At 45.9% G+C, this 24,877-nt stretch overlaps 1 protein-coding gene across 4 annotated transcripts in view; it reads left to right on the plus strand.

The window, feature by feature from the left end:
- Positions 1 to 24,877, plus strand: part of RHOBTB2 (Rho related BTB domain containing 2) — a 34,684-nt gene that overhangs the window by 4,502 nt on the left and 5,305 nt on the right. Inside the window, exons 2-8 of one of the 4 annotated variants that reach the window (XM_048513081.1) lie at positions 5,778 to 5,858; positions 20,070 to 20,271; positions 20,431 to 20,534; positions 21,206 to 21,391; positions 21,974 to 22,983; positions 23,490 to 23,608; positions 24,218 to 24,368. In XM_048513081.1, the coding sequence (XP_048369038.1) occupies positions 5,800 to 5,858; positions 20,070 to 20,271; positions 20,431 to 20,534; positions 21,206 to 21,391; positions 21,974 to 22,983; positions 23,490 to 23,608; positions 24,218 to 24,368 (1,831 nt within the window). In that variant the 5' untranslated portion in view covers positions 5,778 to 5,799. Of the gene's footprint in view, positions 1 to 5,777; positions 5,859 to 10,507; positions 10,703 to 13,118; positions 13,516 to 20,069; positions 20,272 to 20,430; positions 20,535 to 21,205; positions 21,392 to 21,973; positions 22,984 to 23,489; positions 23,609 to 24,217; positions 24,369 to 24,877 lie in introns of those variants that run through there. The other 3 variants (XM_048513082.1, XM_048513083.1, XM_048513084.1) reach the window with 3 other exon arrangements.

Genomic DNA, 24,877 nt, shown 5'->3' on the forward strand with positions numbered 1-24,877 from the left:
AAAGAGAAGGAAGCACAGATGTACAAATGTATAGTATGCAAACTAGCTTGAAAACAGTATGCATGGTATGCAGAATGACACTAGGCAGAGATTCCTAGGTCCACTAGGATGGCTTCCCTTTCCCCATCCCAGTCTCCGGATATTGTGTAATGGCTGCACGCATTGATTTTCACCAAAATAAGAATATAAGAGCCTTTTGGAGTGGATCGAGAATCCTTCTGATCGTTCTGTTTCCAGATGTGGCCAGTCAGATGTCTTTAGGAAATCACAAAGGAAGAACAGTGTTCAGGTGTTGTTTGTTTCCCAAAGCTACTGTTCAGAGGTAGATTGCTTCTGTACATGGAGGTTTTATTTACATATTTCTACTAACAGTTGTTGATAGACATTTCTTCCATTAATATGTCTAATGTTAATACATCCTCAAATGTCTACAGCAATTCTACTTGAATACCATTTCAGCATCACTCTGAAATAAATATATGTACATTGCCCCTGGGTAATTTGCAGGGATGGAGCAACATGGTGGAGATAGAACTGTGCTCACAGGATACACAAGACTGGCCCTCTCCTATGTTCCTCTTTCCCCCCACCCCTCCCATATAGGTTTTCAGGGTGTTTGCATATTTCAGAGGTCTGCAACCTGCGGCTCTCCAGATGTTCATGGACTACAAATCCCATCAGCCCCTGCCAGCATGGCCAATTGGGATTTGTAGTCCATGAACATCTGGAGAGCCGCAGGTTGCAGACCCCTGAATGGTCTTCTTTACAAAAAAAGTTATTACTCCTCTCTGGGGTTAGAATCCTGACATATAGCACTGAGATACTAGAACTAGACAATGCACTTCAAAGGTAAATATTAATGTGATCTCTGAATGGAAGTATTGGTCTGTATTCCACAAGGTCTACTTGAAAATAAGACCTCACAGAGTGGGACTTTCCTGCTTCCCCCTGCCAGTGATCCCTTTGATTCCTGGGAATCAGCAGATCCTCAGGAATAGGATCTGGGCAATATAGATATCTAATGATGAACGGGAAATGAGTGAAAATTGCCTGCCTTTCTGTACTCAGAATGTTGTGATAAAGTAAAAGCTGCTATTTATAGATAGCCTTGTTTCAAATATTAAGCCAGATTTCCATTCAGATATTTGAAGAAAATCCTTCTTAGTGCACAGCCATTCCTTAGAGACTGGCCCATGCAACAAAATAATGCTGTTCTTTCAGAATTATGTAACCATCTGAATTGTGGCATGCAAAAAGTCAGAAGGGACCTAAAGTACGCCCTGACAGCACTGCCTCTTGATTACATAATCAGTACCATTTCCTGAGCAGTTTATTTGAGGTGTGTGAGCAAGAACGTCAGGTGTGCTGTTTTGCACGCTACGGCTTACTCCCTGTCACTACTCTTTTGAGCCTGAGCAACGTACCACATGATAATGATGTTGCTTACGCTCTTGGCTGGGAACAGGACACACATACACAATGCAACCGATGTGATTGTTACCTGCTTTGACTTCAGATTTTACCAACTGATTGTGTAAATCTGGACTGGGTGGGTGGGTATCTTCCCACTCACGTGTATCTGCCTCATCCTTCCGCCAAGAAGCTGTCAGAGCTGCGTCGCAGCTTCACAACAGTGCTACAAGGCCAAGAGACTTCGGTCCAAATCCATGCTCGCAGTAGACATCGTAGGTGGGCAAAGAGTCCATATAAAAGCACAATACTATTCATCACATAATTATTCTACCCCTGGGGGCTGAGATGCAATTTCCTCTATGATTTTATAAAATCAAAAGCTTAGATCTGTGCCCAGTGAAAGATGGGAGAAGGTGAGAGTAGGGGTTTCATGCCACACCTCTTGCTTTTAGCTTTTGTAGCTCAGAACCCTTGGGGGAGCCCAACTCCTCTACCCAACGTCCCCTTTTTCCATGTCAGGGAGCAATGATCCCCTCCCTTGCCCTCTTCTCAGATTGACAGGGAACATAAGGACAGTGCAATGTAAACAGGTGCTCTATGCCATCTGCAGCTCTCTCACTGGCAAGCCTCATTACACCCATTCATTCCCCAACAGCTCTCTAAATCACAGCCATTTGTGTGCCTAAATACTTCTGACTGGGGGGAAAAAAGCATTATAGTAAATGCAGGAAAGTTCCCCTCCTTTTACTGAAAAAGCCTCCCTGCAAATAGAAAACTAACAGTTCAAGAAGAATAATTCAGCCTGACCACAAGAAGTCCCCCAACCAAGCAGGTGAAAACATTTGTTTCCTGTTTATTAATTTTAAAATCCTTAAGCACCAAATTTTTTCACCTTGGTCATTAAAAATTCCACTTCCTTTAATGGGCTTCTTGAAACTAAATCATGCCATTCCCTAACTTTGACCTTTGAGGCTGAAAACAGGGAACAATGCGGTCAACTTCAGATACCCAGTTCCAGGTTAACTCATCCTTTCATCCTTCCAGGGTCGATAAAGTGAACACTCAGCTTGCATACTGGGAGTAAAGTGTAGATGACTGGGGAAGGCAATAGCAAACCATGCCATAAACATTGTCTGCCCAGGAAAATTGTGACATGACCAGGTCAGTAATGATCTGGTGCTTGCACAGAAGACTACCTTTTCTTTTTTATATAGATTCTGAAGTGCTTCCCCTTATAAAAACAACCCCCTGCAAAAAGACTGTTAGTACATGGGGGGGGGGGGGGGAATCTAGATCAGTGTTTCCCAACCTTTTCGACATCACAGTACCCTTGACCTCACTCTTCATATCTCAAGGTACCCCTGCCATCCCTCCCACCTTCCCCTCCCAGTGCCCCTGCTTGCCACACACCCCCACCCCCACCTTCCCCTCCCAGAGGGGAAGTGGCTGCTGACCTTGCAACAGGCCCTGCCCCCTGGGCCAGCTCCATGTCCTTGCTGGTGCCGTTGGGAAACACTGCAAAAATGACGGGGGCCGGTAGCGTTGCTGCGGTACCCCCGGGACATGCTCACGGCACCCCAGGGTACCATGGAACCCTGGTTGGGAATTACTTGTCTAGATCCCCAGCACAGGGGCCAGACCATTTGCATGGCTCCTAGGGGAGGACCCCTGCTCATGCAACTGAGCCAAGAATGGTCGTGCAGGCAATTCTGTTAGATGCTGGCAGTGCCACTGTGGCCTGGCTTGCTCCAAGCATGTCACGCCATGTATAGCCCTTATCTGCCCATCCCACTTTGTTTGCCAATATGGTAATATATTCATTTGTACTTTTTTTAGCACTCGAGCCAAAAAAGATTGCCTTTCTCTGTTCTAGACCTCTTTCCCTGGTGTGTGGTATGGTCTTCTACTTTAAAATAACAAAAAAGTGAGCATTTACAAAAATGTGATCCCCAAACCGCAGGCTAAAATATAAATGTCCAGTCTATAGGACTCTGCCACCTCATTCTGCTGAATGTGTAGATCCAGATAGTGCTCTCTTCACCAAGCGTTTCCCTTGAAAATGGAGACCCTGAAAGTTAAAGTTAGCAAAGGCTGAACTGAGCTTTCTACTACTCCAGGCTTTCTTGACTAAGTGGGTTTTCCCAACTACCCTTAAGACTTAGCTCCTAGGTTGTTCAAGGTTCAGCCAAAGAATATCCCCATAGAGGAAACCTTGGATAATGCTGGCAGCTGGCTGCCCCTACAAATCAGGTATCAAGACTCCTGCCTGCCAGATTTGACACTGGATAACTTAGAAACAGTTGTTATGGCAACTAAACAGAGAAAGAAGGTGGGTGGGGGGAGCCCTTGTTTTAAGTTACAACAGAGTTCACAGAAGGAAAGCTTCCTTGCAAAGTACATATGAAAGAGGTCCTCTCGACTTGTTTTGACCTGTGAGAAGCCTGGTTATACTTAACAGTGCTAAGCTGCTCCATTCAAGACATCACATTGATAAGATGGCTTAATGCTTCACCAGAGTTTAGAACCCAAATTATGGTTTGAGCTTTCAAACATAGAACAGGCAAGCCACAATTTAAAGCCATTTGTCTGTTTTCGCACCCAATACCCTGTGCCTAGATGCAAAGATCTCCTGAGGCAGTATAACACTTGTAACTGTGATTTTCAATTTGGATATTTTGCCAAACCAGCTGTGGCATGCCAACTCACTTCAAGCCATGGTTTGTAATATCAGCTTGTCACCTAGAAACAAATCATGGTTTCCCATTGCCAACGTTACACCAAAGTGGTAAGATAGTTTTAAACCATGATAATAATTCCAATGGTAGAACCTTAAAGACTAACAACATTTGTTCTGGCACACTCTTAAAAGCTTATGCTTGAATAAACTTTGTTAATCTTTAAAGTACCATTTGATTTCTTTTTTTATTTTCTTTATTATTTGTCATGATACCTAACCTGAGCCTGTGGGGGAGGGAAGGGATCACAATCTTAATCAAAAAGATAACAGCAAAACATTGTGTTCTTGGTTTAAATCAGAACTTGCCTTGATTGCTTACCAAAACTAGATGGTCATTAAAGAAGAGTTTTATGCATTTCTTATCAGCCAATGATGGAAGCAACATTCACTTGCAAGTCCCCCCTGGGTGTGTATATATGTCTGTTTGTTATAATGGTATGCCAGAGATTAACCAGGGAGCAATTCTAGGCAGCTGTCACGTGAAGTTTGATTGTTTAACATCACCAATGAAATCTAAAGATGGCCCTTAATCCTAGTGATGGTTTTTCCTTATGACTAGCTTGACAACAGTAATTGGTGACATTGCTGCACAAGTGAAGTTTTATGACAGAGAGCCCAGGAAAAAAAAAAGGAATTGCCTTGCTGAATCTGGTAAAGGCTCAAGAAGTCCTAACATTAAATTTCTAACAGTGCCAGTGCAAACGCCTCTGGAAATTCACAAACACATTGTCAGGGTGAGAGCTTATTCGTCCCTAACACCTAGAACTCAGAACAAACAGCAGCAATCCATTCTTCAATCTTGGTAAAGGCCACACCTCCTGGTAATGAATGTCATAAATTAAAGATGTTCTGATAATCACTGCGTGATGTCCTTTCCCCCTGTCCTAAACCTATTGCCAATTTTTTCCATAGGGTGATCCCATGTTCTAGTGTTACAAGACAGAGAGAAAAATATCTCTCCATAATTTTATAGACCTCTCTACAACTTCCTGTTATCTTAACAGTATTAAATTTTCTGCCTGTGAGTGGTTTCAGCTTCTGGGGTGTGTGCGTGCATGTGTGTTTAACAGCTTTTATATAACTTTGACAATTTCCTCTTCAAATTCCTTCTCTGCTTGTCTTCACAGCAGTTATTTGTTTTCCAAGAGGTTATACTCTTATTGTACTTGTGTGTGTTTGTTTTTTCATTTGAAAGACCGTTTTAAAGGAAGCATTTTGTCCTTTCAGAGCAGACCCCTAGTTATAAAACTGCCCAGATACAGCATCAGATACAGAACCAGTCTTCTCATTGTATGATCTTGTTTTAGTAGCCACTGAGTTTATACTCAACAGTGACCCTAACCTGCTGATTGTGCTTAATTAGTTATTTCAGTAAACTGGCTTTTATATTTTATCACTTTTGTGCTGGATTCTGGATTTCTGAAAAGTTAGTATCTTGACATTAAAAATCCAGTAAAGTGATAAAACCAGAATATCATACAAATGTGATTTGAGGTTAGTATAGAAATGTCTTGAGAGGGTAGTTCAGGAAGTAACATATTCTGCATACAGGGGAGAATGAAGGAGAGGTTTATCGCAAAGGCAGTTTCAAAACAGAATGGTTGATCTCATTCTCCTTCATTTTCAGACTGTGTAGAGAACAGAAAGAAATGGCATTCAAAAGCAAAACCCACTTCAAACTGAAGAAGACCAAAATGGATGCATCCTTGTGAGTATTTTGATCTGGCTGTTTAAGTTGTTGTTGATTCACAAGTAATGCCAAACCACAGCTTGGTGTTGCATGGTACTGTGGGTTGGCTACAAACCAGGATTGCAAACTAGTTTCAGATAATGATTTGGAAGAAGCCTACATTAATGTGAACTATAATGATCAAATCTCATCAAAAGACAGATCTAATCAGAAGGCAGAATCACTTGTGGGCAGGTACCATCTTGTGAAAAGTTAAAACAACAAAATGAGAACTCCTGGACTCTGAAAGTGATATAGTCACAGAGTGCTTTCCCAAGCCCTGCTGATAGTGGTCTACCACTCTGCCACATTTAACTTTGCTGTATTGATAAAAGAACCACCCACTGGTTTTGGCACAGTGACCAGTCTAACCCTTCAGAATCTCTGGCTTGCTTTTCAAGTTTGTCATCCCCGCCGACCCCTCTCCAACCCCCACCCCCCCCCCCCCCCACTACAAGGTGCAGCACTGACCATCTTTCTATAGACTTCTCTGTTCTAGTTAAGAGAAATCAGTAGTGCAGTTATGAGCATTATATCCACTGATATCATGGACTTTGAAGGGAATGGCTCAGCTTGGATTTGCACTATTAGATTCCAGGACTTATAGTATAAGGTATTTTTGAGCTATGAATATACTGTGAAACAGCTGTGCTAATGTCACAACTGGAAAGGAGGAATGTGGGTGGTTCAAAACATTGTGTGTATGGGAACCAATAAAGGTTGAGGGAACTAAACTGCTTCTGACTGCATGCTATGCATTTCTCTCAATCGTGCAAGGCCGTTTCTTGCTCATCATGGATAGAGATTGAACTTTACTCTCTAAGTTGATGATGTTTGACCTTCCTGTGCCAAGCTGATTTAAATTAGTCTGTTACATATTGACAAGTATCTAATTGCTCACACAAGTTTGTCAAGAGTTACTAAACTAAAACAGGGTTTCTTGAGGCTCCCCACGAGCCACCAGGCCATAACAGACAGTGGTGATTGTAAGAGGTTAGTTAAACTTTAAGGTGTTCCCTGATAATTGTTTATTTAGTCAGGTGTACAGTAATATTAAAGGGTTTCTGGGTAATAGATCGCAGCAGTAGGAACAAGATTTATGAAACAAAGTCAGGAGAGTTGACATTAAATAGAGGCGCAGGGGGATTTTTGAATAATGTAAAATGCTGTGCTGAAGTTCAGAAAAGCTGTAAAACCCTTCCAGTTTATTGCAGTCTCAGAGTACTGAAACAGATTGCAGATAGAACTAGCTAGAAAATTCCGAGCCAGGAAGGATGTGATGTAGAGGCCAGGCAGATGCTGTGGGATTTGAGATAAATCAGTGAATAAGGCAGAAAGGTTTAAACAGGATACCTAAAGGAATTTGGGCACCTGAGTATTCATGATAAAGTGAACTCACAACAAATACAATACAGAATTATAGGGAGAAATCTGGGTGGTAGAGGTAAATGCCAGATGATAACTGCATGTACATAGCAGAATCACAGAAATTATGGAAGTCCTCAGCAAAAGGCTTTTCTCTCAAATTCTTCCTTCCCCAGGTACTGCCCAGGGTGGGGGGAAATACATGCTTCTTCACCATATCTCCCTAGTTTTGATCCCACGGTTACTGCAGTTCTCAGTCAAAGGACCTTGCATGTGGACTTAGAACTTATCAGCTTGAACAAGGATGATTATGAAGTGGGGGCAGATGGGAGTTTTTTCGGACAAATTCAAGAGGCTTATATCAGGAAGACAGGAGAACAGAGAACAAACTGTATTTTAATTATACCTGTGATGACCCCGGAGGCAGGGATTTAAGCTGGTACTTTTCCCTGAATCCAGGTTGCTGTTGATTTTTGTTGTACTTATAGCGGAAGACTTTAGTATATGCGTGGCTTCTCTTTCAGCTTAGCCTCATGCCAGCTTGTTCACAGCTGCAGGGAAATTGTAGGATGGGGAGCATATTTTGCAGAACATCTGTATCAGAATCTCTTTTCTGTATCAGTAAATGGAACTGGAGTAGGAACAGCAAGCCACTCAACTTTAGGGCATTTCCTATATCTTTTTATTAAAAAGGATAATTTGGGCAGGCACAGCTTTTGTAAGGCTTGACTAGTTATACCTCCTAGAATTCCTCTGGTTTACAGGTCCAGCCAAATTATAAGAACATAAGAACAAGCCAGCTGGATCAGACCAAAGTCCATCTAGTCCAGCGCTCTGCTACTCGCAGTGGCCCACCAGGTGCCTTTGGGAGCTCACATGTAGGATGTGAACGCAATGGCCTTCTGCGGCTGTTGCTCCCGATCACCTGGTCTGCTAAGGCATTTGCAATCTCAGATCAAGGAGGATCAAGATTGGTAGCCATAAATCGACTTCTCCTCCATAAATCTGTCCAAGCCCTTTTTAAAGCTATCCAGGTTATGTCTCTTCTCAACAAGAATAAGCCAAAGTTTGTTTGTGATATCTGAATGCAGTAGTTCCAAAAACCCACACCCTCTTGGAAGCACTGCTTCCACAACAGGTCCAGTTGAACCACCACCTATTATTTTGCTACTGAATTTTGGCCCATTCCCAGTTCCATGCCCCAGTATTGCCTCTTGACCCATGCGGCAACTCTGACGTTGCTTAAACACATCTTGCTTTCTTAACTTAATACAAACAACGACAATCGAACGAAATAATTTGCTGTATCCACTGAACTTTGAAATAAGTCTTTGCCGTGTCCTCTGTTTATTCTTGATGTGTGACCGTGAAAACTGTGAAAACACTCCCTCCTCTCTCTTGCCTCTCCTGCCTTTGTTCTGCCAGCGTGACTTGCTAACTCATCCCCCTGGTTACATAAGATTGTAAAAATTCCACCGCTTGAACATAAGCATGTTTATTCAATTCAATGGAACTTCCTTCCAGGAAAATATGCTTTGAATATCAGCCCAGCTGGTCTTAATGCATGTATACTGAGAAGTAAGCCCCACTGAGTTGACCAGCGCTCCCGAAAAAGTGACCAGAGGTTTGCTGCCCTAAAGTTTCAAGAAACCCTGGTATTCTCCACTGATTTTGGAGGGGGGATTTTTCCATGGCAAGGTCCACGCAGTCTCACCTCAAACAGGACCCACATTGTAGATCCAAAAGCATGAAGGAAGTAGTTAATTTGGGAGAGCCTCAAGGAAACAGGTGAAAGGGCTGATTTAGCTGGCAATCCTGACATCCCCCCACCCTTGTCTAGCCTGTCCCTTATCTTGTTGCTATATACGTCTGCTTACCTCTCCATCCATCTGGATATTTTTAACAGATCTGTCTCCATGGTAACATACACAAGGACTTCATAATATTTTTCCAAGGTTTCTTTAAGTGGTACATTTTTAATGGGTATGTGTTAGAGGCCCATGCCATCTACCCATTAAAAGCTTTTAGTGTCCTGCAGGAGATTAAAAATAGACGTGTACATACTTTGAATTATATTGTATTAGCAGGTATGAGAGCTCTTAATATGGACCCATTTGCGCTGTAATATGTGAAGCAGTGCCAAGATTAACCAGCTGCCAGGAAGCTTGCTGAAGACCCAAATTTAGCCATTTCTTCTAAATTTAAGACTTGAAGCCACAAAATGTTATTAACTGCCAGGAGTCTGGTCAAAGGCAGAGCTTGACCATTAGGGATCTTTTGGCTTGGGAGCTTCAGAGAAATTTTAGTTTTGGTTTCTCTGCAGGGTGAAGGCCAGCAGAAGTAACTTAAGCTTGTGAAGCCTTTTCCTTCCTGACTTGTATATTTTTGTCCTTCCCTTCTTCCAAAGGGGCTTACACTGTTCCTCCTTCCCCCATGTTATCCTTACTGGTAGAACTGGTACTTGAGATGTCTATTTCCACGGCATATGAAAATCCCTTTAGTCGCTATGGCTACTAGGATGCAGAATATCCCAATTTTAATTGCCAGAATCTCCGGAAAAAATCAGGTGATGTGAAAGACCTGATACCCTAAAGAACCACAGCCAGCCCAAGCTGACAACACTGACCTTGATAGATTACTGGCCTGACTCAATAAGAGGCAAACCAGGACAGTTTCCTTCGAGCCAGATAGAAACCACATTGCTTCATATCAGAGATGGCACCTTAGATCTGTTCTCTAAACACTTAATCTTCATGAAGTCTGCTTGCAGAATTCTGCACTGTAGTATGTGGACCGTTTACTTGCCAGTTGCATTTTTTTTTTGCCCATCGCTGCAAAGTGGACTACCCCAGATATGCAAACGACACCATGCTTTGCAGAGTTGAATGGAGTAGCTCTGTGTTCTGCAGCACCATCTTGGCAAAACAACAGCCCCCCTTGCCCTCACTGGCCTCTGTAGCATCTGCTGCTGGTAAAAGCAAAAAAACGGACACAGGAAACAGCCAGCTGTTCTGTAGGTTAAACATGGTGCTTGAATTGTTTTGACCGAAGCCACAATTGTGTTTTTGTCTCGCCTAAGGCAGGGGGTCATTCAGGAATGAGGCGGACGGCTCAAGCTGCCAGGAACTTTTTTATGCCACAATTAGGCACCTGCTACGACAGAACAAAATAAGCCAAATCATGCGGCTGGCAAGCCAAGGCTTTGTGCGTTCCTTCCCCCGTGACCCACTCGAAGAAGGAAGCTAAAAGCTGCCTCTCAGCTGCCTGCGGATTTCATTCCAGCCCAATGCAGGGAAATAAACAGCTTTGTGCTGTGAAGGTAGCCTCCGTTGCTAGCTCCCCGTGGGCCTGCCGGGGAGCTGGTATTGAACCAGAAAAATAACCCAAAAGGATCCCCCAGTCAAGTAAAACCAGGTTTCTTCTGCTATGGAGAGAGAGATCCCCGTCTTGCGAGTTAGGTGAGAAGGGAGGCTGCAGTGCAATGGAGCCTGATGGGGATGGAGAAGCGGAGCGGGGGGGGGGGGGAAGAGAAGGGAGGCTGGGGCTTGGGAGATGATGGAGGCCCTTCAGGATGCTGGTGTGACTGGACTGTTCAAAAGGTGCGGGATGAGGTAGATGCCGGACCGCTGACGCGAGGTGACGCTGCATTGCATCAGCGCCGGCTCTCGGAGTCGTTCGGCGGGGTCGTGGCCAGGCTCAGCCTCAGAGGGAACGAGAACGGGGACGTTTATTTTGGTGCTGCGTGGTGGGCGAGGGGAGGCGGGGAAGCAGAAACGAGCCTCGAGCACGGAGGACCACGTGATCCAGATCTGCGGGGTCGCAGGAGCAGGTCTTGGCTGCCCAGGAGCGGGGCTGCTGGTCATCGGCCTCCCCATTGGTCAGGCCAGGAGCGATGACTTGAGATTTTAGTGCCCGTCTCCCAACGGGGGGGCTGCAGCAAAGAAGAATGGGGACGGTGCAGATGACGCCCCTCCAAGGAGGGCTGGCTGCCCATCTGATGCGAAACCGTGTGTGTGTGATGCTGCTGGATGCAAAGCTACGATAGTAGTTATCTTTAGCTTACAGCCTGCTATTTTGGGGCTGAGAGGGGCGGGGGGGGGGGGGAGAAGGAAACCGAAGCCGTCTGAGTAAATCCTTGACATCTACCTCACAAATCAAAGAGGCACCCATACATTGGGTTTGGTAGAAGAAGCTCTAGGTGTCGTTTATTTGTGTGTGGCAAATTGGAGGGGAGGATGCTGAGAAAATAATTCTCCTGTGGCTCAGTAGCATGCTAAAGGTCCTAGGGTCAATCTCTGGCATGTCTGGCCAGTAGGTGATGTGAAAGCCCTTTTCCTCAGGCCCTGAAGACCTGCTCCAAGTCAAACTAGAGAATCCTGGCCTTGATAGCCCGAGGCAGCTTCTTATGTTTAAGAGTCTGATTACCCTGCAAGCAGAAATGCAGCTGCCTTGTTTTGTTTGTGCCCAGAGGGGCTGTAAGAAACGACAAGAAGTGTTCAGTTATATGCTTCATATGTCAGTCCTGTGTCTAGCTGTGTCAGAACTGAACGGCCACTGAGATTCACATTCATACAAGAATCAAATAGTGCATTTGCACTTGTCAATTCATCTTCAAAGATGACACCACAAGACTCTGTCAACACTGGTCCCTAGAAATACGTGCAAATTCTTGAGAACTGACACCTGCCTTAGCAATTCTGATCTGCCTCTCCCTTACCTTTGTTGTCATTTCATCAGGATAGGTATGGGATAAAAGCAGGAAATACCAAGTCACCATCTGGGTTTTCATGGACTACTTATTGTTTTATGAAGTGTATGTGGGCTTTTGGCCCCATGCGTTATATTGCATTTTTAATAAGTTGTGAACCTCTCTGAACCTGCAAGGGGAAGGGCGGCATAAAAATTTAATAAAATAACATTTAAAAATAATTAATTTTCAAAATATTTTGATTTACCTGCAAATCTCTTATTCTATTATTGGCCTTCAAGAACCCTCCACCTTACGAAAAAACAAAACAAAGCCCTACAAAAAGTATTATCTTGATCTATGTCATTGTGTTCTTGTTTGGGGAACAGAACCCTACTACAGAGGGCTTGTGCTAGCAATAAGCCGGGGAGAAGGTTGAGAAAGAAATGATTTAAGGAAAAGTGCCTTGGGAAATGTTTTGAATGAAAAGGTAAGATGGGCTGGGGGATAAAGTGGTGTAAAGTAAAGAATGCCCACTTAGGTCCTAATGGCACAGGAACAGGAGGCAAGGGAGAGTGGAAAGATCGAGATGAATGAGAGCACAGGAATGAAAAATCCCAGGGCGCTAGCTGTGTGACACTGCATATGTCTATTTACTCAGAATGTCTATTTACTCAGAAATAGGTCCCGTTTTATTTTAACGAGGCTTACTCCCATGCAAGTAATTCTTAGTATTGTAGATTTGCAGTGCAGTCCTAAATGTGTATACTCAGATGTAAATCCCAGTGAATTCAATGGGACTTGCTTCCCAGCCAGTACAAAGCATTGCGGCTTTACTGCTGCTCAGCTTTCGGGGAAAACAATCCACTTCCTGTATCTGACGGAGGGATCAGCAGCAGCAGCAGCAGCAGCTTTGTTTTTGCCGGAAGGAAAGAGCAGAGGGGAAGCCAGTAGTGACCGACGACGAGGCTGCAAGAAATCCATCTCCGTTTTCAGCCAAGGGACCCGCTCGGGCTCCTTCCCGCAGCCCCTTCCTTTGCACGCGCTCCTTCTCCCCGAGAAGGCCCAGCGAGGCGCGTGGCCCCTGCCTTGCTCGATCTCAGCCAATCGGCGGCCTCCGGGGGGATTGAAGGCGGGGCCTGAGTGTTTTTTTTCCTCCCTTCCTTTTTTTTGTGAATGAAAACAGGCGGTGGGCGAGTCTTATTCTAGGACTGCGGCTCGCGCCCGCCCGCTCAGCGCGCTCAGTTGCAGTGCAACTCTAGGACTGGGAGGAAAGCAGCAGATCTCTTTCCAGGAGGGGGGAGCTGCGAATGCGGAGCCTTCCTGGGTTCCCGAGGCCAAGAAAGATGCTGGTGAGGAAGAGGCAGTGGCTGCAGATGCAGAGCGAAGGGATGCATCCACTCTGGTGCCGGCATGGACTGTTATGCCAGAGCATCTGAGCAAGAGAGTTTAGCATCCGGCACTCGGCGCGGCCCCGGAGTCAGAGCAGGGCCCTAGCCGGGCGCTCTTTTTGCAGCGATCACCATGGCTCAAGCCAAGAGCTCGGTCCGTCCCGCTGGAAATTGCCCCTTCAGATGTGTTGGTGTAAGTAACCGATGCTTGCCTGGGAGTCTGATCCGCTGAGCCCCTCGTACCGAAATTCAGGCGAGCGTCCGCCTTGCAAAAATTAAGATTAGATAGTACGTTGGAAAAGAAAACTAGGCGCGAGCCGTCCTTTTTTTGCGAGCGAACCAAACTATGTGTGGATGGATGGATGCGCTCATACTCACCTCTATTATATTTTGCACTGCTTTCTAAAAGCTTTCTGCCTTTTTGTAGCATCCGGAGGTGCTGGAGATTAGCAACCTTCCAACGTTGCCCTTTATCGCCATCTCTCTCATGCACACTCTCAAACGCACAGAGAGACATACGCACGCACGTAGAACAGCCTTTATTTAATAATGCCTATTTCCTTTGTGCCTGTATGGTCGGTTGCTGCACTGCCCCCAAAACTCACAAGCGGAGTGGCTGCAAAACCCTGGCGGGATTGGGGTGGGGTTTGCGAAGCGGGCAGGGAGGGGAGAGCGCGGTAGATGTGCTCGGTGTGCAGCCTTGGCATAGTGACTTTCGTTGCACAAACTGGGGCGATGCATGTGGGGTTGTAATTTTGGTTCTGTCCAAAGAACTAGATACGCGGTATGGTGTTTGATATGCTGGTTATGCCTGGGAGACTTTAGAGAGCCGTCTATTACACAGACCTATTCCTACTTGGTTCAGCTTCACTTGCAAAAATGTACTGCTGGTATTTAGGGATGTTTGCATGATTTATTATTTTTCAAAGTGGGCGTTGTGGGTAGCTGGAGATTTTTTGACGATGAGGATTGAGCTTCTCCATAGAAGTGCTCAAGCCATCCACTAGTCCTGCACTGTTCTTGTTCAATCGTTATTATTTTTGTTGCATTATTTTCCTTTGGGGCTTATTGTGTGTACATAAAATATGAGATTCAAGGGAGGGGGTTACTTCTGGCCTGGTTGTTGCTAGGAAACGGGCTAGGCTCCCCAGGAGATTCTCTAGTTTCCTTGGCAACCACAGACTGGGGCAGCTTGCAGGAACAAATTTCTACTAGAGGGAGGCAGATTTGAGGGAGGGAAACCAAGCAGAGGACTGAGGAGGATGCGAAGCAGTTGGGGCATTGGCTGGAATCAGAAGCTGAGGAGCGGGTAGGAGTAGCCAGAGGTCTTAGTGCAGTGAGATAAGAGGAGGCTGGGAAAGAGATATGGCTGGGAGTAAAGAGTGTGCGTGGTGACTGCAGACTTCAAGAGCAAGTCGCTGTGCTGATGATGAATTTGGTGCACTCAGGCGAAAGAGCATCAGAAATAGCAACACAGCTGGAAAGAGAAGAAACATGCCCCAATTACCGTTCCCTTTGGAGAGGGCTTGTGCGTGTGCAGCCACTACTGCAGTTGCAAGGAGAGAATCACTGATGGGGAGGGGTGGAGCAAACCAGGAATGATCACATTTGTCTGTGCAAGGATTTGATTGTCCCTTGTTAAATGTCACATGAGCCGCGAGTTTGCTGACCGCCTCCACAGCTGCTGCTGCTGGAGTTTCACATGGCATGGGCTCTTGCTTTCCTTTTGCGTTCATTCCACCCCACGTGTCTTGTGCACTCATTTCCTCCGAGGCCGAAACCAGCTCCCCTGGGGAAGGAGTTCTTTTAACTCTTGCACCATGCAGCGGGGAGAACTGATTCTGTTACGGATGCTTGCCTGGACCAAGTGGACTTCAATTGGCTGTGGGCAGAGATGCTGGTGCTAAGACTAGACAACCCCAAGTCTGCACACAGATTCTGACAGGAACCCATGTCATTGATTTATACAGCTGCTAATCGTCTGACTAAAAACAGCGCAACCCCTGGCCCTGTTAGAAAAACTTTTACCACCACAGCCCTGGTCTGTGTCCCCTGGTCACAGTTGCTTTTTAAAGCTAAACTAAATATCCAGGGTGATCCTAAGGTGGTGGATTCCCACCATAACATGTATGCAGACCTCACATATCAGGCATCATGTACGCATAACATGTATGCAGACCTCACATATCAGGCATCAAGTGATTCTACAGAAAGAGTATGTGCTATGAAGGCAGTATGCACACATTGTAAGTCTTCCCCTATGCAAGCTTGAGGGCAGTTAGAAAAGAGAGGCATTGGATTTTTAAGGAAGCCGGCTGATGTTGATGTCAGTCCCCTTCGCGCAAGGCACTGACTCTCTATTTGCCACCTCACAAACTCCAGGCTTAACTGCCAGTGGGAGAGGAGCAGAAGAAAGACCACACTATGCAGTTACATGACAAAGTTGTTCCTGAGACTCGTAACAAATATTTGTCCTGCCAAAGCGAACAGCACGTTTTAGAACAGGGCCAGGGTTTGCGCTATTTCTAGTCCAGGGGTAGGGAACCTGCGGCTCTCCAGATGTTCAGGAACTACAATTCCCATCAGCCCCTACCAGCATGGCCAATTGGCCATGCTGACAGAGGCTGATGGGAATTGTAGTTCCTGAACATCTGGAGAGCCGCAGGTTCCCTACCCCTGTTCTAGTCAGACGATTAGCAGCTGTATAAATCAGTGACATGCATCCTGCCATACAGTTCCCACAATCAAATCTGCTCCCTCCCTCATCACCCTGAGTTGCTTTTAGCCTTGGCAGGTGGGAAAGATGAGCTCCATCTCTTTGCCTGTCTTTTTCTCCTGCCTGAGTTGAAAGCACCTTGGTTGGTGTTTTCGATTGCAAGGAAAGAGTGCACTTTCCTGGTGCTGTTTGGGTCCATATTCCTTGGGTTTTTAAAAGACTAAACTACGTATCAGGAGTTTTGTTCCACATTTCCTGCTAGCCCTGTTCATATGCTACAGTGAACGTACTGCACATCGATTTGTAAAGAAGAATCAGTGTGCATTCGCTTTGCAAATGAAACCAGGGACCAGTACTTAGATAAGGACAAGGTTTAAATTACATTCAGTTGTATGAGTGTAACATGGCAATTACTCAACGCGCACGTAAAGAAGAATCAAGCGTATGCTACATGTATATGTGTTTACTGTAACTTGTGAACAGGGCTGATGTAGTGTGCTTTTTGGCTCTTGGCTCTGTTTCTGGATAACACAGTTGCTTTTGCAGTCTTTTCATCCTTTGGAAAAGTGTTGGTGGACATATTGATTGTACTTGTACTTTCAAAATTGTAATCTTAATTTTTCTATCCCCTTTTCTCATTATCAGTCAGGCTTCTTAAAAATATGTAAAAGCATGATTCTGTAGTTGCTTTCTGATCTTCTGAAAGTACCTGAAGTATGTGTTGTCCAAGTGGGATGCCAATCTCAATACCACTACCACTATTACTACTACTAATAGCAAGATGATCACTTTATAGTGCAAGTCAATTTCCCTTCTAATTTTCAACAGTCTTCATATCTTTCCTTGAGGCTGTGCTTTAGTTAGGGCGATATCATTTATTCCCAACAGTTGGGTGGCAGTATTTTTCCTGGGAAAATGTGACGCTTTTCTCAGATAGCCCATTGTTGCAATCTGGATTGCTGTTCAGAATGCAGTTCTGTTTACTGGCAAGGAATGCTGTTGACTATTGTTTATTGACAAGTGATCAGGTGGCTTGTGCAGGAAAAAACACTTCTACTGTTACTGACACTATGGATGAAGATCAAGAAGGTCCAGGAATTTTGGGAGCAGGAGAGGCCAGGTGGCACTTTTGGCCAGTGTGATGGGCAAACAGTTTGAGGCAAAGTTTCTGTCCTGCTCTCCAGAATAGGATCCTCCAAGATGACAGAAGATATCAACAGCAATATTGACCAATATGGTTTCTCAGATTTTCAGGCAACACCAGGAGAAAGGGGTATTAAAAATGAAACGATGGGCAGCCAGCATAAAGACCCCTATTGTAATTTTAGGTAAAGAGCAAAAGTGAAGCTTACACTTCTAATAGCAGGGTTTTTGTGCCTTTTTTTCCCTCTGGGTTGGGACTAAATTGGGGTCCCTGCTTGCTTGAGTTCTTGGAGGCTGTACATAGTTAAGCTTTCTACCTCCTGACACGTCAATGGTTTGGGGTCAGAATACCCGTCAAGACAGACGAGATCCTGTGATTGTGTGGGAAGACCCTCTGATTTTACCACCATGGGTGTGATACGTTGTGTTCTGGAGTCGATGCTGCCCTGTAATTAAGCCCAAGTTTTTTCAAGTGCTTTTAGTCATCGGGCCATTAATGAAAACACTCAAAGGCTTCTGTATCCAGGTTCTGATCGGCAGCCAAGGTGAATTGGCAGCGCCCTGTTGAAACTAATGGAACTACTCTGATTACATGAGCTTGAAGAACTGAGCTGTGCTGCGTCGCCTTTGCGTGCTCGGCTAGGTGTGCCCAAAATCCCACGGGTGCAGCAGTATTTGGGGCTGCCTGATCCCAGCTAGTATTTAGCCCCTCTCAAAATCTTTCTGGTAGAAAAAGCAGCGTGAAGCATGGAGAATCCTTGTAGCATTCTTAGATTGCTGAAAAGCACCATTCACATCTCTTTATATAGTTTAGTGTGGTCTGCCTGGATATTTGCAAAATCCTTCTCTGTTGTTCTGTTGGACCAGTACACCTGCCTAGCATTGCAAGACCAAAGAAGAGCTATTACTTAGGACTGTCACAAGCTCCACAGCTTTGGGCTAGCTCCAGTTACAGAAGGAAACATGTCCCCCCTCCCCCCAATCCCGTCTCTTGTTAGTGTTTTTAATCCCCTGATTAAACTGTAGTGCCATAATTCCTTTTGAGTGCACTTTCCCTGAGGTTCATCTGGCAGGGTTTCATCTCTCTAATGGCCACACACACACATGCTAGCTACTTGGTTGCTCGCATCTGCGCAGATATTTTAATCTAGAAAAAATAAAGCCGCAGTCCCAAATATCCAAGCTTTCCCACAGCGGTGCCCCTGCTTAGAACAACCTGTTGAATCTCCCAAGCACGATCCGATTCTCCCTTAGGACGTCAGGCTGTAAACTTTCCTACCAAAGAAAGCAAGTGAGAATTCCAGCAGGGAGCCCAGACCCTGAGCATTAAGGCTTTTGTCCTGCTTTAAGTCAAAGTGAAATGCTGTGAGTAAAGATATCCCAAATGCCACTTGTCCTAATTAATGAGCGGGCGGGCAGGCGGGCGGCGGGAGAGGCTGGCTGCCCCTGCTTGCTCTGTTATGCCCCAGAGCCTGTTTCTGAGAAAAGTGCATGCATGACAGATCTTGACTCTCTCTGTGTGCACGCACTTGCACACGGACCGTGGAGAGGAGTTGAGATGTGGGGATGACAGGAAGAGAAGGAGGGGACAAATTCCATGTTCAGTCAGGTGGATCTGGAAGCTTCCTACGCCAAAGTGTGTGTGTGTGGGGGGGGGGGGTTCACATGAACAAGCATGAGAGACACAGGGAGGGGAGGAGACTGGATTTGAACCAGCAGGGCATGAGTCTGACCAGGAGCTGAGCTCATGCCTGTTTTCATGAGCGTATTAAATTTTAAAGGGATGCTGCTTGGGATGCATGCTGGGAAGAGGTGGGGAGCTGGCTTGGCTTTCGGCCCTTCACAAGGGCTCTTGTTTGTTGTTCTCTCCGTTCAGCTTAGTCTGTATGAGGATAGGGGAAGGGCAGCTGCCCAAGTCTTCCACTGTTTTGAAGACCTAACAATGGGTGTCCCCCTCCCCTTTCTTGGTTTGGGACTGGAGTGGGGAGTCGTTATAGTATACAGTGTGTTTCTAAGATAGGCAGGCCTGTTTGGCTTGGGTCCCACTGAATCAGTCCCCAGTGGGGTGAATTTGGGAGCAGAGGTGATTCCAGGATTTTGCTGTTCTGTTCCAGGTGCTTAAGCCACCTCTTGTGGGGGGACATCCTTTCTCCATATATTGCAAAAGTGGCCCAGGCGGGTTGTTCGTGGGCCTTAATTTACTTTCCTGGCATGAAGACCCACAATAATTTTGCAGCTGCAAGCTAGGTTACAGATGCCAAAGCACCATAGGAAGGAAAGCTCAACCAGCCTTAGCCAATTTAATTAAGTTGTCCTGAGCCCCAGTTTTTGCCCTGAGCTAAAATTGCCTAAGGTGATATTGGGAATGTTTGCTGTGTGACCGTGGCCTTTGGTTATTTGGTTGGACTTCATGTCCCGTGGAATCTGTTTTTGCACCAGTTTCTTCAAGAGTGAGAATTCATTGATTTTGGAGCTGGGAAGGAACTAGAGATGCTTTCTGTTTATGAATCAGCGGGGAGCGAGGGAATGCCGCCGAGTAAACAAGCTGCAACGTCTTGCATTGTAAAACGGTGGGTTGATCCGCAGAGCATTTGCCTAGTAGTCTTTGTTGTAGCGTAGATAGACAATCACAAGGCATTATGGGGAGGGTTTAAAGGCAGTGGTGAGATTCAAATAATTTAACAACTGGTTGTTTACAATCACCATTTTAACAACCAGTTCTGCTTAAGTGGTGCAAACCTGCTGAATCCCACCACTAGATAAAGGTCTTCTCTCCCAGGCCAGGCTCTCTGCAGAGCCAAAAACAGGAAGACTTGTTTGCAAAGGAAACCATAGCAATCTTTTATTGAGTCTAACACGCCTTTTCTGCTATCTTTTCATTGTTGCAGGTCCCAATTAATGGATTCTGACATGGATTATGAAAGGCCAAACGTAGAAACTATCAAGTGCGTCGTGGTTGGGGACAACGCTGTGGGCAAGACCAGGCTCATCTGTGCCCGTGCTTGCAATGCCACTTTAACTCAGTACCAGCTTCTTGCTACCCATGTGCCCACCGTCTGGGCCATTGACCAGTATCGTGTTTGCCAAGAGGTGAGTGCTTCTTTTGGTAATGATGGTGGGATTCCTGTGCTGGTTTGTCTGAGTTGACCCTAACTATCTTCCTGGGTTTGACAAGATGCTCAGAAGCTTCTGGGGAATTGTTTTTATCCTTTCTTCTTAAAGGCAACTGAACCTCTCCTTTCCCTGCAGGTATTGGAACGCTCCCGAGATGTGGTAGATGACGTTAGTGTATCCTTGCGACTTTGGGACACATTTGGAGACCATCACAAGGACAGGCGCTTCGCTTATGGAAGGTGAGGACACTTTATTACAGGCAGCACATGGTGGGAGAAGGAAAAGGAGGCAGAAGGGTGTGTTTACAAGGAGGGAAATGAAATGGAATAGGGGGAGATGGTACACAGATGCAATGTTGGGCGGGGTGTGTGTGCATAATGAGATGCTAAAAAGAGTGAAGCTAGATGCTAGAAAGAGATGCTAAAAGAGTGAAGCAATGACCAGGACTGAGAAGAATGGGAGAGAGGAAGAGTTTCCAACATGGATAGGTGGAGTTATGCAGATGGATTTTTTATGCTTATAGTGATAGTTGGGGCTAAGGAGATAGCAGCTGATTTAGTTTCTAGTGGCTCCCTTTATGTTATATTGAACCATAGACATGAGGTAAAGGCAGACATTTAGCTGCCATCCCGATGAGTTCACGGCGACCCATTGCATCTTCCCAAGGCTTACTAGCCTTCCGTATGCACAGTCCGTGACAACAAATATCATTTGTTAGCAGTTATAACATCATGGATTTTGCACTGAGATGAGGAAACAAGAGAATAAATACATGGGTGGTCCTGCCCTCTAGCCGGAGCGGGTGTCTTATAAGGAACATGATGGCCTCCAAAAGTACCAACTGTTGAAAAGACAAGGGTTTGTTGGCTGCAGGCAGGCTCACTGATTCTTCCCTCCTCTTTGTCGGCAGATCTGATGTCGTCGTGTTGTGCTTCTCCATTGCTAACCCCAACTCCCTGCACCATGTGAAGACTATGTGGTATCCTGAGATCAAGCACTTCTGTCCCCGAGCACCTGTCATCCTTGTGGGCTGCCAGCTGGACCTTCGCTATGCTGACCTGGAAGCGGTCAATCGAGCTAGGCGACCATTAGCCAGGTAGACAACAAGACTGTCAGGTGGACGCAAGTGGGTTGGACAGGCTTGGCTGTGAGTGCAGAACTCATACCTTTGTGTCCGCAACTTATGCAGTTCCTGCCTCATCGGTACTACAGATGCAGATAGTTTGCAGACTACTGCATGCTGTGAAAATTGGCACAATTTGAAGAACAATGTCAGTCCTGGGTTCTCCCATATCACCTTTTTTTTAAAAAAAAAGAGAAAAAAAAGAACCACCTTTAGGCTTTCAGTGCAGATCTTGCACCAGGTAGGAAGTTTGCTAACCTGTGATGTGGAATACATGTTAAAAAGAGCAAGGCAGGTGGGAAATTAGATTAATAGCAAACAGAAGAAAAAGAGAATAGGAAGGAAGTGAGGTATAGCCTACGTGTTTCAGCCTGCTACATGGAGTGCCGTGGTGCCAGAACCAGTTGACACCCAGTATATATATATATTTTTATTAATTACCATGAGCCTAGTCCCTGGAACCACTCACTTGGATCTGATCGTCATGTTGACCTTGTGAAGTCTGTCACTAACTGAGCGAATGTTAAACCTGTTGTTGTCCTTCTGTTGTTTCAGACCAATCAAGCCCAATGAAATTCTCCCCCCAGAAAAGGGGCGAGAGGTGGCCAAAGAGCTGGGAATCCCTTATTACGAGACCAGCGTAGTGGCCCAGTTTGGCATCAAGGATGTCTTCGATAACGCCATAAGAGCTGCCCTCATCTCCCGCCGGCATCTCCAGTTCTGGAAGTCTCACCTACGCAATGTTCAGAGGCCGTTGCTCCAGGCCCCGTTTTTGCCCCCCAAGCCACCTCCACCCATCATCATTGTCCCCGACCCTCCTTCCAACAATGAAGAGCGTCCGGCTCACTTGCTGGAGGATCCCTTGTGTGCAGATGTCATTCTGGTGCTGCAAGAGAAGATCAAAATCTACGCGCACAAGATCTACCTCTCCACCGCCTCCTCTAAGTTCTACGACTTGTTCTCCATGGACTTGAGCGAGGAGGACCAGCAGAGCACCATAGGAAGTGGCTCTGGGAGCGGTATTGCGGAGCGAACACCCCATCAGGAAGAAAGGCATCATGGGCGAGAATTCCTCCTAAGAGCTGCCAGCTTTGACATCTGCGAGAGTGCTGAGGACCCTGGCTCTGGCCAGCAAAAACCGTGCCTTAGAGCCTCCACCAGTGATGGGATATTACGGGGCAAGAACTACGGGGAGTGTGGGTTAAAGCGGGGGAGGATTCTTTCCTCTTGGAGCCGTGCCTTTGTCAGCATTCAGGAAGAGATGGCAGACGATCCTGTGACGTACAAGCCCCGACTTATGGTGGTGGTGAAGATGGACCCTTCCATCCAGTTGGGACCCTTCAGGGCTGTGCTCAAATACCTTTACACAGGGGAGCTGGACGAGAACGAGAGGGACCTCATGCATATCGCTCACATTGCTGAGCTGCTGGAAGTCTTTGACCTCAGGATGATGGTGGCCAACATCCTAAACAACGAGGCGTTCATGAACCAGGAGATCACCAAAGCCTTCCACGTCAGGAGAACCAACCGTGTTAAGGAGTGCCTGGCTAAAGGGACTTTTTCTGGTACGTTCTGAAACAGTGGCAGCCATGAGGGACTGGGTCGGTTGGGTCATTGACATTCATTAGGGGAATGGGGTTCAGACAAGCTTGGGTGAGTAAGTAGATGTAGCTTCTAGATGTTTCCTGTGCAGATGGTTCCATATAAGGTTCTCCCTGTGGTTCCATATAAGGTTCTCCCTGCCTCCATTTTATCCTTACACCAATCCTGGAAGATGGGTGAAGCTGAGAGAAATTGACTTGCTCATGATAGTCCTATAAGTTTTACAACCAGTGGAGTTTGGAACTCTGGTTTTCCAAGATCTAACCCAACACTCTAACCACTGCAATGTACTGGCTTTCAGTCTTGCTGTTATCCCTGTCTGTGGTGGATCCAGAATTGTCATGGTGAGCAGGTCAGGGATGCAGCTTCCTTTGAGGTTTTGCAGCAGCAGGGGTGGTGGTGGGTAGCAGGATCGTGAATCCCAGTCTAACCCCTTACAGAGTTCTGATGTACCTTTGCTTTTTTGCAGATGTCACCTTTATCCTGGACGACGGTGCTATCAGTGCCCACAAGCCCTTGCTAATTTCCAGCTGTGACTGGATGGCTGCTATGTTTGGGGGTCCGTTTGTGGAGAGCTCAACTCGAGAGGTGAGAGAGCTGGGAGCTTGGGAGCCACAACCCCTTTTGGGCAGGGGGCCTGATGAGTCAGTGGTTCTGATGAGCAAGCCTTTGCACAGCTGAGATCTCAAAAGAGTATAACTGAAGCATTAAAAGCAGATCATGTCTGCCTGCTGTCTGCTTTCACATGGAACTCTCCATTTCAAGTCTCAAGAGAAGGGGAAAGGAAACAGGAAGGCAAGAATTTTAGCACAAGCCACTGCTCTGTTGGAGGGGGAAAGAGCCTCTTTGTTCAGGGCAGCAATTAAGAGCGGAAACAGGAGGGAGGCTTCATAAAAGCAGCGTGACTTTTGCATTCAGAAACAGCCATATGATGGGGCATCTGCCATGGATTTTGGGTGCCATTTAGGACAGCAGGTCCAATGGACAGGGCCCAGTCTTCCTGCACAGGCCTTACTGTGATGCCAGCTGAACAGGATGCCAGAGGACAGCAGTTATGGATAGAATAAGCATAAAATAAGATGACTCGACTGTACTAGAGTGTGGCTATCTAGTTAATGATGAACAGTCATACAGCGTTCTTTTTCTGAGTATGCTGACAACTGAGACCTCTTTGTGTTCATGTTCCTTCTCGTACAGGTGGTGTTACCTTACACAAGCAAGAGTTGCATGCGTGCGGTGCTCGAGTACCTGTACACTGGCCAGTTCTGTTCCACTTCAGACCTGGATTACATGAAGCTCATCATCCTGGCAAACCGCTTGTGTCTGCCACACCTGGTTGCTCTCACAGGTAATTTTGGGGCACCATGGGCAAGATCCCAATGGCATAGCTATAGTCACATATGGCTACATGGCCAACCAAGGAAGCATTCTGGTCCAAGAAAAAACATCTGTTTGGATTGGAGAGGTTATAGCAGGGTTCTGCAAACTGACTCTCCAGATGTTCGTGGACTACAATTCCCATCAGCCCTGCCACTTGGCCATGTTGGCAGGGGCTGATGGGAATTATAGTCCATGAACATTTGGAGAGCCATAGTTTGCAGACCCCTGAATTAGAGCAAATAGCATCCCCTTGTCATCCACTACCTTTCTGTTTACTGGAGCTTAGAGTACATCAATGGTCAGAAATATTTTAAGTAGGAGTCATGGTGGAACTCACAGAAAAAGGTTTGAGTCCAGTAGCACCTTAGAGACCAACAAAATTTTAGGGATATAGGTTTTTGAGAGCCGAAGTGTCCTTTGTCACAAACAAGTAGAAATAAAGATCCAGACTCCTATCCCAGTCAGAAGGCAGGAGGG

Source organism: Sphaerodactylus townsendi, linkage group LG12 (assembly GCF_021028975.2).
Source record: "Sphaerodactylus townsendi isolate TG3544 linkage group LG12, MPM_Stown_v2.3, whole genome shotgun sequence".
NCBI lineage: Eukaryota > Metazoa > Chordata > Lepidosauria > Squamata > Sphaerodactylidae > Sphaerodactylus > Sphaerodactylus townsendi.